This window comes from Oryzias latipes, chromosome 1, assembly GCF_002234675.1.
Source record: "Oryzias latipes chromosome 1, ASM223467v1".
Classification (NCBI taxonomy): domain Eukaryota; kingdom Metazoa; phylum Chordata; class Actinopteri; order Beloniformes; family Adrianichthyidae; genus Oryzias; species Oryzias latipes.
The window spans coordinates 15,857,624-15,872,356 of NC_019859.2; the positions used below are offsets into that span (position 1 = coordinate 15,857,624).

The 14,733-nt window shown below is 36.3% G+C and overlaps 1 protein-coding gene and 1 long non-coding RNA gene across 6 annotated transcripts in view; both read left to right on the plus strand.

Moving 5' to 3' along the window:
* gstcd (glutathione S-transferase C-terminal domain containing) overlaps positions 1-14,733 on the plus strand; it is a 55,489-nt gene that overhangs the window by 35,347 nt on the left and 5,409 nt on the right. For all 3 annotated transcript variants that reach the window (XM_023957331.1, XM_023957336.1, XM_023957340.1), the window contains 2 exons: positions 3,804-3,937; positions 13,332-13,362. In XM_023957331.1, the coding sequence (XP_023813099.1) occupies positions 3,804-3,937; positions 13,332-13,362 (165 nt within the window). The remainder of the gene's footprint in view (positions 1-3,803; positions 3,938-13,331; positions 13,363-14,733) is intronic.
* Positions 8,308-11,659, plus strand: LOC110014447. 3 transcript variants are annotated; one of them, XR_002873636.1, is made up of 5 exons: positions 8,308-8,346; positions 9,402-9,535; positions 10,080-10,219; positions 10,958-11,083; positions 11,365-11,659. It is a non-coding gene; the product is annotated as an uncharacterized LOC110014447 (long non-coding RNA). The 3 variants fall into 3 exon arrangements; XR_002873634.1 differs by lacking the exons at positions 8,308-8,346; positions 10,080-10,219 and having other exon boundaries at positions 9,340-9,535; positions 11,365-11,656; XR_002873635.1 differs by lacking the exons at positions 8,308-8,346; positions 9,402-9,535 and having other exon boundaries at positions 10,043-10,219; positions 11,365-11,656.

A 14,733-nucleotide genomic window follows, 5' to 3' on the forward strand; every position in this document is an offset into this window, starting at 1 on the left:
TCTTGCAGCTTAACATTTTCATTTTTATTTCATGTATTCCATCCAAAAACTCATTTTCATTTCTTGTTAAATGTTAGTGAGATTTATACTTTAATAAAAAATGTAAAACGGCTATTATTTTGATATTGTTTTAATAAAAACTAAAGTTTTATTCATAGCCTTAACATTAGTTTTTAAATACTGTACAATCTTGCGGCATGACAACTAAATTTTATATAATGTATTCCATCCAAGTTTTGTTTTAAAAATATTAATTATTATTATTTTATGTTAGTGGGATTTAATATTAAGTTTTACTAAAACTTAAACCAATTTGTTCAATGCTTTTTTCTTTATTTGCTTGAAATTTACCAGCAATTTCTCACTATTCATGAATCCTATAGTTTGAATTCAGAGCATAAATGGGATCAACTGCAGCTGTTTGAATCAGGTTTAAAGTGGGATAAAGGCACATTATTTGCTTACATACTCCACTGGCGTGTTTTAACCCACTTTCAAAAGAACCCACAGTTGTAGTCACATCTCAGCTTTCCCAGGGACAAACAGGAATGTCTGCAGCATGTACCTGCTGTAATTAGTTTGAGCTTTGTTCCAGCATCATTACTCCGCTGAGACCCGTTCCACTTAGCAAGAAACAAACTGCACAAGTTACTGTTTTCAACAACACGTGGCCATTACCTGCCTAGAAATGGATACTTGCTCTTATTGATTTTAGTCAAATGAGGCCTAAATATACATCACTGCACTGTTAGGTTTTTTTTTGTTTGTTTTTTTAATCTTCCTCCTTCTGCCTCCAGCTTCCTGGAGGAGTTTCCCATTACAAAGGTTTCAAAGCTGTGATGCATTGCACAAGGTCCCATTTTTAGCCACCCTTTAATTTATTCAGGCTAATTATGTTGCGGTGCTTCTAATCTTAGTCCGCGTCTGTTCATTCAAGCTGTTGAAGGTTGGGAAGTTGTGAACCACCGTTTTAATAGATTTATGCGATTTTAATCCTTTCTCCCGCCTGATAACATTGCGCCAAAAGACTATGGGGCCACGAGTATCTGGTTTATTTCTGAACTCCCTAATTTAATGATTTATCCCATAAAGGGTAGGTTTTTTTTTGTTTGTTTTAGCTCTTTATAAAAAAAAATTAGTCTTTCTTATATCTAGGTCTTTGTCACTGGAATGTTCTATGTTACATATAACAATTTAAACATTTTTTAAAGACTCTTGGGTTTGGTGTTAACACAGACTTTAGCATAAGTGAAATCCAATTTTGACTTTAAAATCTTTAGGAAAAAAAGAAAAACGCACAAAGAAGAAAAAAATGCTGCAGACGGTTTTTTCCCCCGATGAAGCTCTCAGAGCGCTATTTGGCAAAAGACCACAGTGATTATGATGATAAATATGGACAGCTGTATTGGTGAATTAGTCTGGATAGACCAGGGGCAGGACATGATCACTTGAATAAAAGTGAGTAATGAAGCCTCATTATTTTAGGATGAGGTTATTGAGCAAAGGCTTGTCAAGAAGCATCTTTTTTAAAGATAGCCACGTCCAAATATGGTTATTCAGAGGGCCATATGTTTGATGCCTGCACTGAAATACAGATTTTCCTTTCTGTAAATCCTTAGAAAAAGGTTTTGTTAATGCATATTTAATATGTAATGAAGAAGTGGTTCCTTTTAATATAAGATATAAAAGTCAGAGGGTTTTATAAGAAATATTACAGTAAGTTTATGTCTACGTGATCTGCGTAAATGGTTTTGACTCTTTTTGGAAGGTACTACAGTGGCTGGATCAAACTAATGATGTTCATTTGTCAATATTGATTTGATGTGTGAGTTTCAGTGTCAAGCAATTAACCTGCAGCTTTTCTCTAAAACTATAAAAAGATGTCTTAATGTGCTGCTTCCTAGCTATTTAATTATAAATATCTTCATTACCAACATTCATATACGTGGTTGTTGTAAAAAAAAGTAGATTGTTAGCCAATCATGTCACAAATATAAGGGTATGTGACACTCATAACAAATCCTTCTCTTATTGCAGTGTTACATTTATAATTTAGACCCGTGTTTTATTTGAATGCTGCCTGTTCAGGTAGATTCATCATATTTTACCGGTTTCCATTAACTATCTTTTGTTATTTACACATAGATTATGAAAAAATTAAATATTTACCTATTTGGCATCTACATTGTGGACCATGTGGACATTAAATAAATAAATAAATAAACTATGACACAGCCTGCTTTAGAAGGGATGCCCTCTTGGACATCCTAATGCCAGTTCAGCTACTCTGACCTGGCATTAGAAGCATAAGCACAAGTGACATTCAGGTCTTGTTCCCTGAACCAAAGTGCAAGGAAGCCACCCTCACTTCCAATAAGGACAATTTTATGTTCAGGTACCACCTGGGAGCTTCAAATCTGCTTGTCACCTATTATTCAGGGAAACTTCAAAAATAAAAAAGTCCAAGCTCTATTGAAAAGATTGGTTCCAGTATCCAAATTGTGAGGTGAGTCTAACTGTATCCATTTATTTCTTATAAATCTTACACTCAACCTCAAGCTCTTTCATTGTCAAAGAAGTGAAGTTAGTGGACATAGATCTGCCACTGCCGCCTGATCCACAATGCACCTGGAGCTTCATCTAGCCCTGCAGCAGCAAACCCCAAAGGGGGGTCGTGGTTCACACTTTATTTTCAATTTACGTTTTATATTATTTTTGAAATACAATATTTCTAGTATTTTTATACAATTCTTAACATAGAAAAATAATAAAAATGTTGACTTTGTATTTTTAAAGCATATTTTCAGCAGTCACAAGTCACAGTCCTGCATTATCTTAAAAAAATAAAAGATTTGATCCTTTTTTTCCCTGTAAATTGTCATTTAGCTGTTATACAGTTTCTTGTATTTTTTTACCCTTTATGTTCATTGTGGTGCCTTTAGTTTTGCAAGGAGTGGTGTTTTAGGTTTTCCATCTTCTCTGTCTTGAAAGGGTGCTATGCCCTCAGCTTTGATAGCCTGTTTTTGGAACGTGTTTGCAAACATGTTCAAATTTTAACTCCATGACGATAGAACTCTTCAAAGATTTTTTCCAGCTACCACCGGTGAAATACAAAATTTAGAAGCGCGGTTTCATGTGCTGCTCTTAGAGTCTGTCTTCCCTTTCCCTGGAGTGAAACTCCAGCCAGTTGGCTCACTGCTGCACTGATCGGCTCTGAATCTCTGCTCTGTGGCAATGATGTCAAGGCAACGCACTGTAAATCTAGACTCCAGACGCCAGCATCTTGAAAAGCAAGAATGGAATATAAAAATGGCTGTTTGTGTTACGAGGGTTCGTTCAGACTATCAGTATTCATTGTCTCAAACTTTACCAACCCATACTTTTTAAGCTTGTTCCTATATTTTAGCTATCCCTTTTCCATACCTTATATGTGCTGAAAAACTCAATAATTTAGTCCCCTGCCATCCCATTTATAACCGGAGGCATCCTAACGAATTGCGAGGTGTTTATCATCATGCACGGTTTACCTCCTTCTGCAGGAGTCCTGATGCAGTCGTGCTTCTGCTCTTATGGCACCAATACATTTCTGTTTGTTTTAACACTCTGGTGGTTAACTTCTGACAGCGTTCATGTTTCGTAGTAGCATGAGCAGCTTTTATGAAACGATCGCAGCGGCCGAGTCCACACTCTCAAATACGCTCGATTTCAGTCTCTCCATTAGGGACACATAATGTTCAGCGTGAACACTCTTCACGGGCTGAAGTAATGTACTTTGTGATTGCTTTCTTCCTGTTTTCTCTCAGGTTGCCCTCCATGCATGTGGCATTGCAACCGACATGGTGCTGGAGCATTGCATTCAGGCTGAGTCCGCCTTTGTCATCAGTCCTTGTTGCTACGGTTTCATACAGAATGCAGTGAAGTTCACCTTCCCCAAGAGGTTTGCACCCATTCACCACACCTCATTCGAGCCTCAGCTTTCCAGATATCTGCCTTAAAAAAAAAAATGCAGTCACTGCGTTTCTCCTCTTTATTTCACAGATTTTTTTTAATATGTTTATTATCACAAGAAAAGATTCCCATCAGCCTCACTCCATTTCTTACTAGGAAAATACATAATGTCTCTCTTTGCTCTTTTTTTTTTTGTTCGGCTCTTGTCTCTTATCAGCACCACTGACAAAGCGAGGCGGCAGTGTCACAGCATCTACACAGCATTCCCCGTCCATCATATTCTCATTATTGTTTGTCAGCTCCTGAAGACGGTGTTCTCGCTGAAAGACAGTCACAGGAACGTGATAGACAGTCTGACAGGAAATTCTGCTTGGACTAACAGAGATAATTTAATGTCAAACAGATCATCCACCGTATATAATCAAAGGCACCCCTGTGGCTTTTCTCTTCATGTGATAAACATTGAAAAGAACTCGAGAGGGATTTATTTCCCTCTTTTCATTTAGTTGTGCTCTTTTTCATTTTTTTAATGAAAGTTTTTTTGTTGTAATCTAGACAATAAAAGTTAAGAACTTTTAATTGAAGAGAAAGGATCAATCCTTTTCTAAAAAGATCATTAACCATTTTATCAACAAAAATAGAACATGAGTAAATCTTGAAACTTATTTGTCAGACTGAAATACTTCTTAACCCTAAATAACCATTCATATCATATTTGATGTAGACCTTTCTGAGACCCCTATCTTCTTAGCATGACCTAAAGATTCCTTAAAAACCCATTGTAGAGAACTTGGTCCATGTTTTTTTACCCTGTAGTTCATCATCATTCCACTAGGGGCAGTAGAAGGACTTTTCCTGTTTTTTCGAAATGGCTGATTCCATGAAATCTCAAAAAAAAAAACTTTTGTCTGGAAAGTTTTAGCTGGTTTTCAAAACTTTATGGTGGGAATAACTCATCTATTGTTATTCAATTTTTTAAATGACTACTTTCAGTATTAAAATATTTCAAAACTTGTTGATAAGCGTTTCTTTATATAACAGTTACTGTGTTAAAAGTGTGTGGATCAAATTTGAGACAGTGGGTAAATAGGATGCTTTTTTTCCTGAACATTCCTGTCAATATTTGTTCCTCCTAACATCTTAATTAAAAAATAGCATTTTCTGTCAATGATTTGATGTAGTGGGCTTTACAGGCTTAACTAAGAATCTTGGAGCTAGAATAATTGGATGACAAGAACCCATCCACATTGCTTTTTATTTAATACATTCAAATTGAACTGGTTCTTTGTGCATGCCTCATCACTGTCACCGATGTTTGCCAAGAAATGACAGAAATGCACACAAACGTGAAAAAAGAATAACCTTACAGGACCAATTGCATGAAAAATGACAAAGTATTGAACTTTTCCTTGGCTACTTTAAGAACATGTTTTACACACCAGAAAAAATAGTTTTTGTTTAGCTCTTAATTGTCCGTTTAGAAAAAAAACATCTTAGGTTATATAATAAAGATGCATTTAGTCTGATTCTTCATGACCACTTCTTCACACTTAAAATAAGGAAGACTTGGTGGCTGAAGAAGAGACTGCATCAGTGGGACAGTTTCTGCAGAGACGGTCCAAACCTGACCCTGTCAGTCCTGACTGTTCCTCCCTAAGGTCATCTTCAGGCATTCAGGTGGACATTATGCAGGTTCAGACATTTTTTGAGCAGTTCCCAGGTTTTATGGGCTCTGGAAATTTGACAGCCTGTTTCAGTCATTTTGTTTGGATGTGTTTTGTTTTTTCATGTCTTAAGTTCTTAACCCACAATTGTTGATTTTTTTCTTTTTATTTTTTTTGTCTATAAGCCATTCCATAAATTAAAATTCATCTTATTTATTCTCAAACAAACCAACTTTGTTTTAATTGAAAATAATAAAAGTGCTGATTTCCCAGCAAGATTGGGTCCTATAAACAGATAAGGCACACTGCAGATTATGGTGCCGAGACACAACTTAAGAAGTCATAAATTTAGGCTTTGTTTAAGTTTCTCTATTTCATCTTGTTGCCAAAAGTCTCAGAGTCTGCTGCACTGCATACAAGGGCACCTCAGTACACTGTCAGAAAAAAGGGTACGGTTGGGGTACGTTTGTGAACACTTAGGGTACAAATGGTGAATTTGTACCCTAAGTGAGTCATAATTACACCTTAGGGTACTCATATGTACCATTTAAGGATAAAAAAGGTACAAATATGTTTCCAACCATCAGAGGGCCCATATTTGGACCCTTTATTCCACAAACAAAGGTACAATCACTTGTGTGACAAAAGTAATAATTCAAAGTGTATGAAACGTCACCCAAAATCATTTAATACGTTGTTGGTTATTTGGAAAAGATGCACAAAATAACCAAATATATTTAAGAGACCACACATCTTTTATGACTAGTTCTGAACAGTACACAAGCACATTATATTTTATTGATTGTGCAGAGCATCAAGATAATAACCTTTAAACATGTATTAGTGTGAGCCTGTTTTGTTTTTTTTACTTATATAAGAGCTGTTTTAAGTTTTGCCTTTAATTTAGAGCAAAAGCACTATGTAGACAAAATTATTTGATGTTTTTAACCTTATATGGTGTACTTTAACTTGGCCTGAGTTCAATTTAAATTTCTAATCTTTGGGCTGTTAATTTAAGTTTTTTTTTCTAATCATACATTCTCATAAAAAAGTAAATTTCTCTGTTACTACGTTACATTATGTGTACATATTAGTACCTTTTAGATTTTGTACCTACACAGGAATAATGAGAGAGTACTTTTTTCGGAGTTACCATCAGTAATTTTTTATTTAAGTAGGTGTAAAAACGTAGAGGAAATATGTTGGAGTAAACCAGCGAGACCACGCCCACTCTACTTTCTTAAGTTTCGTTTCTTCCGCCATTTTGTTATCCCGCAGCGGCCGGAAGATAGAGGCTGACTGAGGTAAGACTGCTCAAAAATAAGTTGGAAACTTGTTTTAAGCGGGTTCGGTTATTTTATCTGTAAGGAATAACTTTTGTGTAGTGGAATGCTGCTATTCCACCGTGTATGTGCCTGTGAGGAGATTGAAAACTACGAGCAGGAGTTTGCTAACGGTTAGCCTCAGCCGTTTGAAGTTCAGCTAAATGCAGCCATTAAATAAATTAAGCTGTTGTTTTTATATTGGTGTTGTACCGCGTTCCGTTAAATACATTGAAATATATACATTTTTCACTAGATAATTCTGTCGCCGTTTTACCGATGTACGCTGGCGTTGATGCACCGGTTGTTGTTTCCTACCCCCCCCCCCCCCTCCTTTTTTTTTCCTTTCTGTCTTTCTTAGTAAGGTAGCCAGCTACTTTTGAAACGACCAGCTCCATAATTCCTACTGATAATTATCAGTTCCGTCGAATTAAATGCGTTAATCATTTGAATCTGTAATGTGTAGGAGTCCAATAACGTTTTTTTACACCGCAGTATGGCGGTCCTTCCCATATGTCAGCCTGCCTTAGCTGCTTTGCGCGGGCAGCCACCATTTCTCGAATGCAAGACAGTGACAGAGACTGTTTAGGTTGTCATGATCGCTCATTGTTGGTCAAGCGAAGTTTACACAGTGTTGTTGATTTTGATCATTCTCCTGCAGAGATTATTTTTTTAAATGGAGGTCCGTGATTCCAGATACTCGTCACGATTTCCCATACCAAAAACTCATCTATAAACCAGGAAAAAATATTTTTTTTAAATGAAATTCCAAGAAATAAATCTGTAGGCCCTTAGAAGCCAGTGCATTGTCGTCAGTGTTTTTTTTTTAGCAGTTCTGCAAATTCTGCAACATTGCTGTGGCAGCTAGTGTGAACTGTATATTTGCCATTACTATTTTAAAATGTATTAATTTATTTGGAACAGGGCTTAGATCTGAATAAATGCTGTGTTGGTACCTTTTGGTGTTGTAATGTTTTTTTCTTTTTTGTAATATTTTTTTTTTTCCCACCAGGATAGATGCAAGCTGTGCGTGAACATGTTGAACGCAAAAAAAAAAATGTTTTGAAGTTCAGCTGACCTTCAAATCCTTTTGGGAATGCGGTGAGTGGAAACATCACAATTTCCAGCATTTTTCTTTACAGGAATCAGTCAACTTTGTGGATAAACTGTCAGCTGTGATGCAAACAGATTTTTTTAATTGCTTTTTATTTTAAAGATAATTTCTGTGCAGTATTCTAAACATAATTTTGCTGTGTTCACAGCTGCCAAAAAGTTCAACATCCCAACCTTGGACTTGAAAGTGTTTGATGACTCAAAGACAGAAGTTGATGAGCAGGTTTTTGATCTCCTGTTGAAAAACCCAAACCTTGGTGTGTTGGAAATTTGTCTGGCCGAAGATACAAATCCAGAAGGTGAAGTTTTTCTTTTAAATTGTAATTTATCTATTTTGTTTTGAATGGTTTTGGGTAAATTCCCCTCGATGCCTGAATTTATTTCCAAGGGAAATAATCTGTGTTTTTGCTTTCAAGTACAGTAAACCTTGTTTATCGCGGGGGTTACGTTCCAAAAAGAACCCGTGATAGGCAAAATCCGTGAAGTAGAAATCTCTATTTTTTTAACAATTATTATACAATTAAATACTCTGTTATACATTGAAAAGAAGAACAAACCATTTTACAGGCTCAAACATTTGTTTCACAAATCAAAGTACTTTAAAAACGTTTTTTTTTCAACAAATAACTTCTGTACAGTACTGTCAAATAATAATTTTAATCATCAATGTGAACAGAAGGCTTCAAATCGCGGAGATTAGCCCCGCCCACCGCGACCCGAGAGTAATTGAATTAAACGGGAGAAAATTTAAAATGATCATGAAAAAAATACAAAGTACAAACGGACAAATAGTGGCTCAGGTGTATTTCAATGCTCTTCAGTCTGAGAAGCTGCAGTGTTTTCTCCTTCTCAAGCCCGCGGTGCAGCTGTGTGTGTTTGTTCGGGAGAAGAACATAGTGATTGACAGTTGTTGTCGCTCTTTTTCTATGGGTTTTAGAGAAACAGGAAATTGCAAGATGATTTGCATGTACGTAATTTGGAAAGCTGATTTACGTACGTGTACATATTAAACTGCAACATTATTGACGCGCAGGTAGAGAAGAAGCGGAGTGACTTTTTTAGCCAATCAGAATGCAGAACACAATGCACGATGCAAATCCGTGAAGTAGCGAAACCGTGAAAAGTAAACCGTGATATAGCAAGGGATCACTGTACATGCTAAATTAAGAACATTTTTGAGCTGATGGGGAACAAAACACGGGCAAATAAGTATGAGTTTTATATCCTATTGCTGTCTTAGACAAGATAATAACTCTGCTAAACTGTTAAGTCGGTCAGTATTTAAAAAATCTTTGTTTTTGCTATCATACTAATTTAAATATTACAGTAACTGAAAGCTTTAATACTTTGACAGATCAGTCGAGTTGTCCTGCAAAGAGCTGCAATACCAGTTCAAGTGGAGATACTGAAGTGGACTCAGATGACACCATAATATTACAACACAGTCCTACAACAAGACGGAGAGTTGAAGACACCTCTCTTGCCAAAGTAAGTAAATAATCTTTTCACAAAGTCATTTCATTTGGCTCAGGTGGTTGAGCGGGTCGTCCAATGACCGAACCGGCGGTTCGATTCCCCGCTCCCACCAGCCAAAAACTGTTGTTGTGTCCTTGGGCTAGACACTTCACCCTCCTTGCCTCCAGTGTGGCTCCACTGGTGTGTGAATGTGCATGTATGATCCCGGTGATGGTCAGAGGGGCCGTAGGCGCGAAATGGCAGCCACGCCTCTATCAGTCTGCCCCAGGGCAGCTGTGGCTACAACCATAGCTTACCATCACCAAGTATGAATTATGAAGTACACACTGTAAGCGCTTTGGGTGTCTTGAAAAGCGCAGATAAATCCAATCCATTATTATTATTATACAAAGACAGACATTGATTATGCAGTTTTGAGGGGGAAAAATGTTTTCTGGGACATGGTTTCTGCAGTTCAATTGGAATTCACCTTCAAGTTCTTGACAGGACTGTTTTGCAGAGTTGACCGGCCTTAATTTCCCATCATGCCATTGTTTATGCTCCCGTTACCTTACAGTCCCTCACAAGCCCCAAGCAACAGAATTGGCGTGCAATATTGGAGCTATCCAGCCTTATAGATGTGAGCCAGATGCCAACTCAGACGAGGAGAATGAAGACAAGCGGAGCAGGGAGCTTGTGGCCTGCCAAATGTAGCTTGTACGTAACAACTACAAGCTTTCTCAAATTACATCTTTTCATCTGCTCCTGATTCATCCCAATTTGAGAAAATAAATATTCAGAAACACAGTTTTATTCTTAAATCTTATAACAATATGTCATCATAAAAATGCTACATTTTAAAAAATAACTTTCATTGGAGTGGGTCCCCCATTTTTAACATGTCGCAGTATTTTTCTCATGATGGGCACGTTTAAAAGAACACGTTTAAAACTGCACATCTGAGTATTCACTCAAATTGGGATGAATCAGGAACAGACAAAATAAATGCAGTTTGAGGAAGGTCTCTATTGTGACGCACCACATGAAATGAAGTGGGTCCAAGTCCCTCTGCTCTGCTCTATTCTGATGCGTCCACTTGCAGACAAACAGATCCATTAACATCTTCATCATACTTGTCTGAGCTTGATCTAAACTATGGCCGGAAAGCTTCAATATTGCTCACCATTTTGGTTTCACCACTAATGTTAGTTTTAGGTTGGAAGGACTGTAAGCTAGAGGGAGAGGGCGTAAACAAAGGGATGATCGGACATCAGCGGAGGGTAACTACTGTGTCAATAGCCCCGCCTACAACTCAGAAGTTAATTTCTGATCAACTCCAAACCACTCTGCACAAACTGTCTTTAAACATCATCTCAAAGTGCTTTAACCCCAGTAATCACTGCTTGCAGTTGTATTTTTTATTATTAATATGGACTTTTAAATTTGATCCAATAGGTGGTTGCTGTCATTGGTGAGGATGCATCGTCCGTTGAAGGTCATGTGAATGTCCTGCATATCCAGTACAGCAAGGTGCGAGAGGATATACTAAAGAAGTACCCTTTCTCGAAGACAACCTCAGGGGTCAGTGACATTTTAAATCAGTTCTCAGCTTAAAATACATTTTGAATGTCAAATAAGCTGAGACATCTGCTAAAATGACCATTAACAGCTTTAACTCAATTGTAAAAACATTGTAATTTTCTAAACACATATATAAATATATAGTCATTCAAGTAAATATTTATACAATGGGATCACTAAAGGGAAATGGCAATGAAAGAGGCAACAAAGAATATTAGAATGTTTTATTTCTTTTGTTTGTTTTAGTTAAAGTGAATGATTAATTTTCTAATTTTTTTCAGTTGTTTGATGTTGACCGAATGCATCCATCACCTGTCAGTTTAAGCCAGCGCTTCAAGGACGGCGTTTACCAGTGTTGTGCCAAAGGTGCTTGAGCTTGTTCAAAGAAAAGCTCCATTAGCCAAAGTCTCCAAAGAAGCAAGAGAAGAGATGCTTGCAGAGGATCTACTAGGTATTGACATAAAACGTAATCCTTGGTAATCTTTAGTGTGTTTTATAGTTCTTCTTTTTAGAATTCGTATCAATATTATCTTATCACATTTATGCATTTTATTATTTAAATTATGCATTTAAACTTGGTTATAAGTTTACTTTTTTATTATCTATTTTTAGAAAATGTAGAATGCAGTAGAAAGATGTGCTTAAAATGAGGTCTAGTGCTTCTTTTGTTAATGTCACAAGTTTTATTTCAAGGTTTAAAAATGGTAACTGAAGTGCTATGTGCTGTTTACAATTGATCAAATGTTAAGGTTATGGTTACAATGAATGCAATGTGAACTGAAGGAAAAATATAGATTTTTCATTATTGTAAAATTGCTAATAATTGTAAATATATGCATCCTGTTGTGACACTGTAGAGCTTAAAACATTCATACTGTGAAATGTCAGAATTGTAATTGTTTTGAATGTAATAAATGTGATAAACAGTATACTGGTCTTTTAATATGCTGTATCTGGTACAAATTTGCCATCAAAGGGTACAAAAGGCTTGTCACTGGGGCAGTACCCTTAAAAGAACAAATTTGTACCTTTTTTAAAGGTACATTATGGTACCATAGCACTATAAGGTACAATTTAGTCCACAGAGGTACATATTTGCCTTTGAAAGGTACATACTGAAAGGGTACAGATACGCACCTATATGAAAGGGTACAACATTTGTACCCTTGAGGGTACTGCCCCAGTGACAAGCCATTGTACCTCTAAAGGTACAAATTTTGCACATTTTTTCTGACAGTGTACAAGAAACACTAGACTAAAGAGCTCTCCAAACCTGATTATCCTCAGGAGATTAGCTGACTCCATTTAATTAAGAGAAACATGCTAAAATAGTTTTAATATCCCTTTAGAAACGTTAAAATTCTAAATACTTATATGAAATTAAAAGCAAAAATTATGGAACAAAGGATAAATCAAGGAAATATTAAGAGCATATGATCAAAAAAAAAAGATTTTTGATTTGATTTGGTTTATTTCAAGCAATAAAAAAAGAATAATACACAGAAAACATTACAATCATCAGTTATACATTCGTACAAGGACGTATCAAACTTAGTATAATTAGACATAAAATTGAATATTGCTTGAAAGGGAGTAGAAGGAAGCGAATTTATATAATCCCACCCCTGTTCTACCGAAACCATTTTATTAAATGATTTATCATTATCCGGTTCATAACTTTTATCAGAAAGAGTTAAGAATCCTTAGGTATCAATAAAGCACATTACAAAGATGAATTATTTAATTATTATGTAAAAATAGACATAACTATTTTAGAAATCAACATGGCAAATGCAGATCAGTTATTTAAAATATATACAGATTATGTTAATTATAAAAAAAAAATACCAAACAACAAAGATACAGATGTAAGATTAAAGACGCTGTATGCCCACTTTGTCTTCCCCACTCCCTACAGTTAACTGGCTTTTACAAAGGTCTATAAGTATCTCAAAATAAATTAATGTAAAGTTTTATTTCATTTATAAAAGAAACCTCAAATTCTGATGCAACTGCACACAGTTCTATAATAAAACATGGGGGTAGAAGCATCAAGCGGTCATGTCTGTTGGCAAAACCTGCAAAACATAAAGCTCTTAAAAAAAATAACGTTTTTGTTTGTTCAAAGTTAAAAAAGTAAATCATTGGATCTAAAGATGCCAGCATAAACCATCTGGATAGATTTAACTGATTTTGTTAAATAATATTTCTGAAACGTAATCTCTAATGTTCTCATTTTGTTTTCTAGTGAACAGTTTCGGAAAACTCTGACATATAAGGTAAGCTTTTTTTGCTGTCATACAGAAGTGTTTTTTTATATCTTACTGATTACTCTTCAACTTTGATTTAGTATTTTCTAATGTAAAGTTTCAAATACCTGAACCACGCTTACCGAAATGAGAACATTTTCTCGTAACCCAGTCGTTAACTCCTGACATTTCCAGAGGTGATCAGAGTAGTGTGTAGTAAATTATCTTCATCTCCAACTCATGAAAATATTATTTTTAAGTAAATAAGCGTCTGAAGCTTGTAGTTGATCATTCCTGACATCCAGTTTCTTTTTGCTCCTAAAAATGTCAAAGAACTGAAATTCATTGTGAGGTAGCCATTAATCTTAAAACATAAATACTTCATAACTACAGGATCATCACTGAAGGGTCTTTGATTTATTGTCACTTTTATTTTTTGAGTTATATTGTTAATTAGTAGATTTCTGTTAAATGTAATAATTTGTCTGCCCTTTTTTCTGTTTTAGGTTTGGCACATTGAGTTTCCTTTGAAAATCCTTTTTATTTGTTTGTTTGTTTAGTTTTCTTTTCAATTGGAAACCTAAACGGACTAAGATTCTATACATAAGTATTTTTGTCTTTTCAAAAAAATTCTCCATCTCTCACAAAGTAAATCTTGCATCCTCCAGTCATTTAGTCCCTTATCTCTCAGCGCAGACACACCGCTGCACTCTGGGGGGGGGGGGGGGGGGGGGGGGGGGGGGGGGGGGGGGGGGGGGGGGGGCGGCTATCCCACGCTGATGTATGGGCCCTGTCAGTGCCTCCGGGAAAATCTGTGCAGAAGTAGCTGCAGGTCCTAACCATAGCAACCACACATTGACATGTCACAACATTGGCCGATCTTCAACTTCTTTTCTTTTGCACTTCACCACATTCAGCCTTTTAAACACGATGCGATGTTAGCGATTATTCATCTTACCACATGGACATCAAAACCTTTAACAAGTGCACCTTTTTTTAACAAATGATCAAAACATGAACAGAAGCAGCAAGCAGAACACGAAGGAGCGCAGCAGGATAAATCCAGCCTCTTTGAACTGGGAGGAACTGTGTTTGCAGCTTTCAGCGTGAGCTCTAAATCGGGTCTGTCACCCACTTTGGTTTTGCTTTCAACAGCCGTGTTTGACATTTGCTATTTATTAACTCTCGGTGCTAAGATCCTACCTGTTTCCTGTGTCTCTGCAAACACTTGGCAGAAGGGAAAGGTGAATTGCATTTGCCTTGTTTTCCTGAACCGTAGCTGTCATGCTGTAACTACAGTAGTTAAGATGACTGACAGCAAACTCACAATCGTGCAGGAAAAATAAGACAGTAATGGCATAAGGTTTTGTTTTTCCAAAGCTAATTTTGAGATGCATGTGT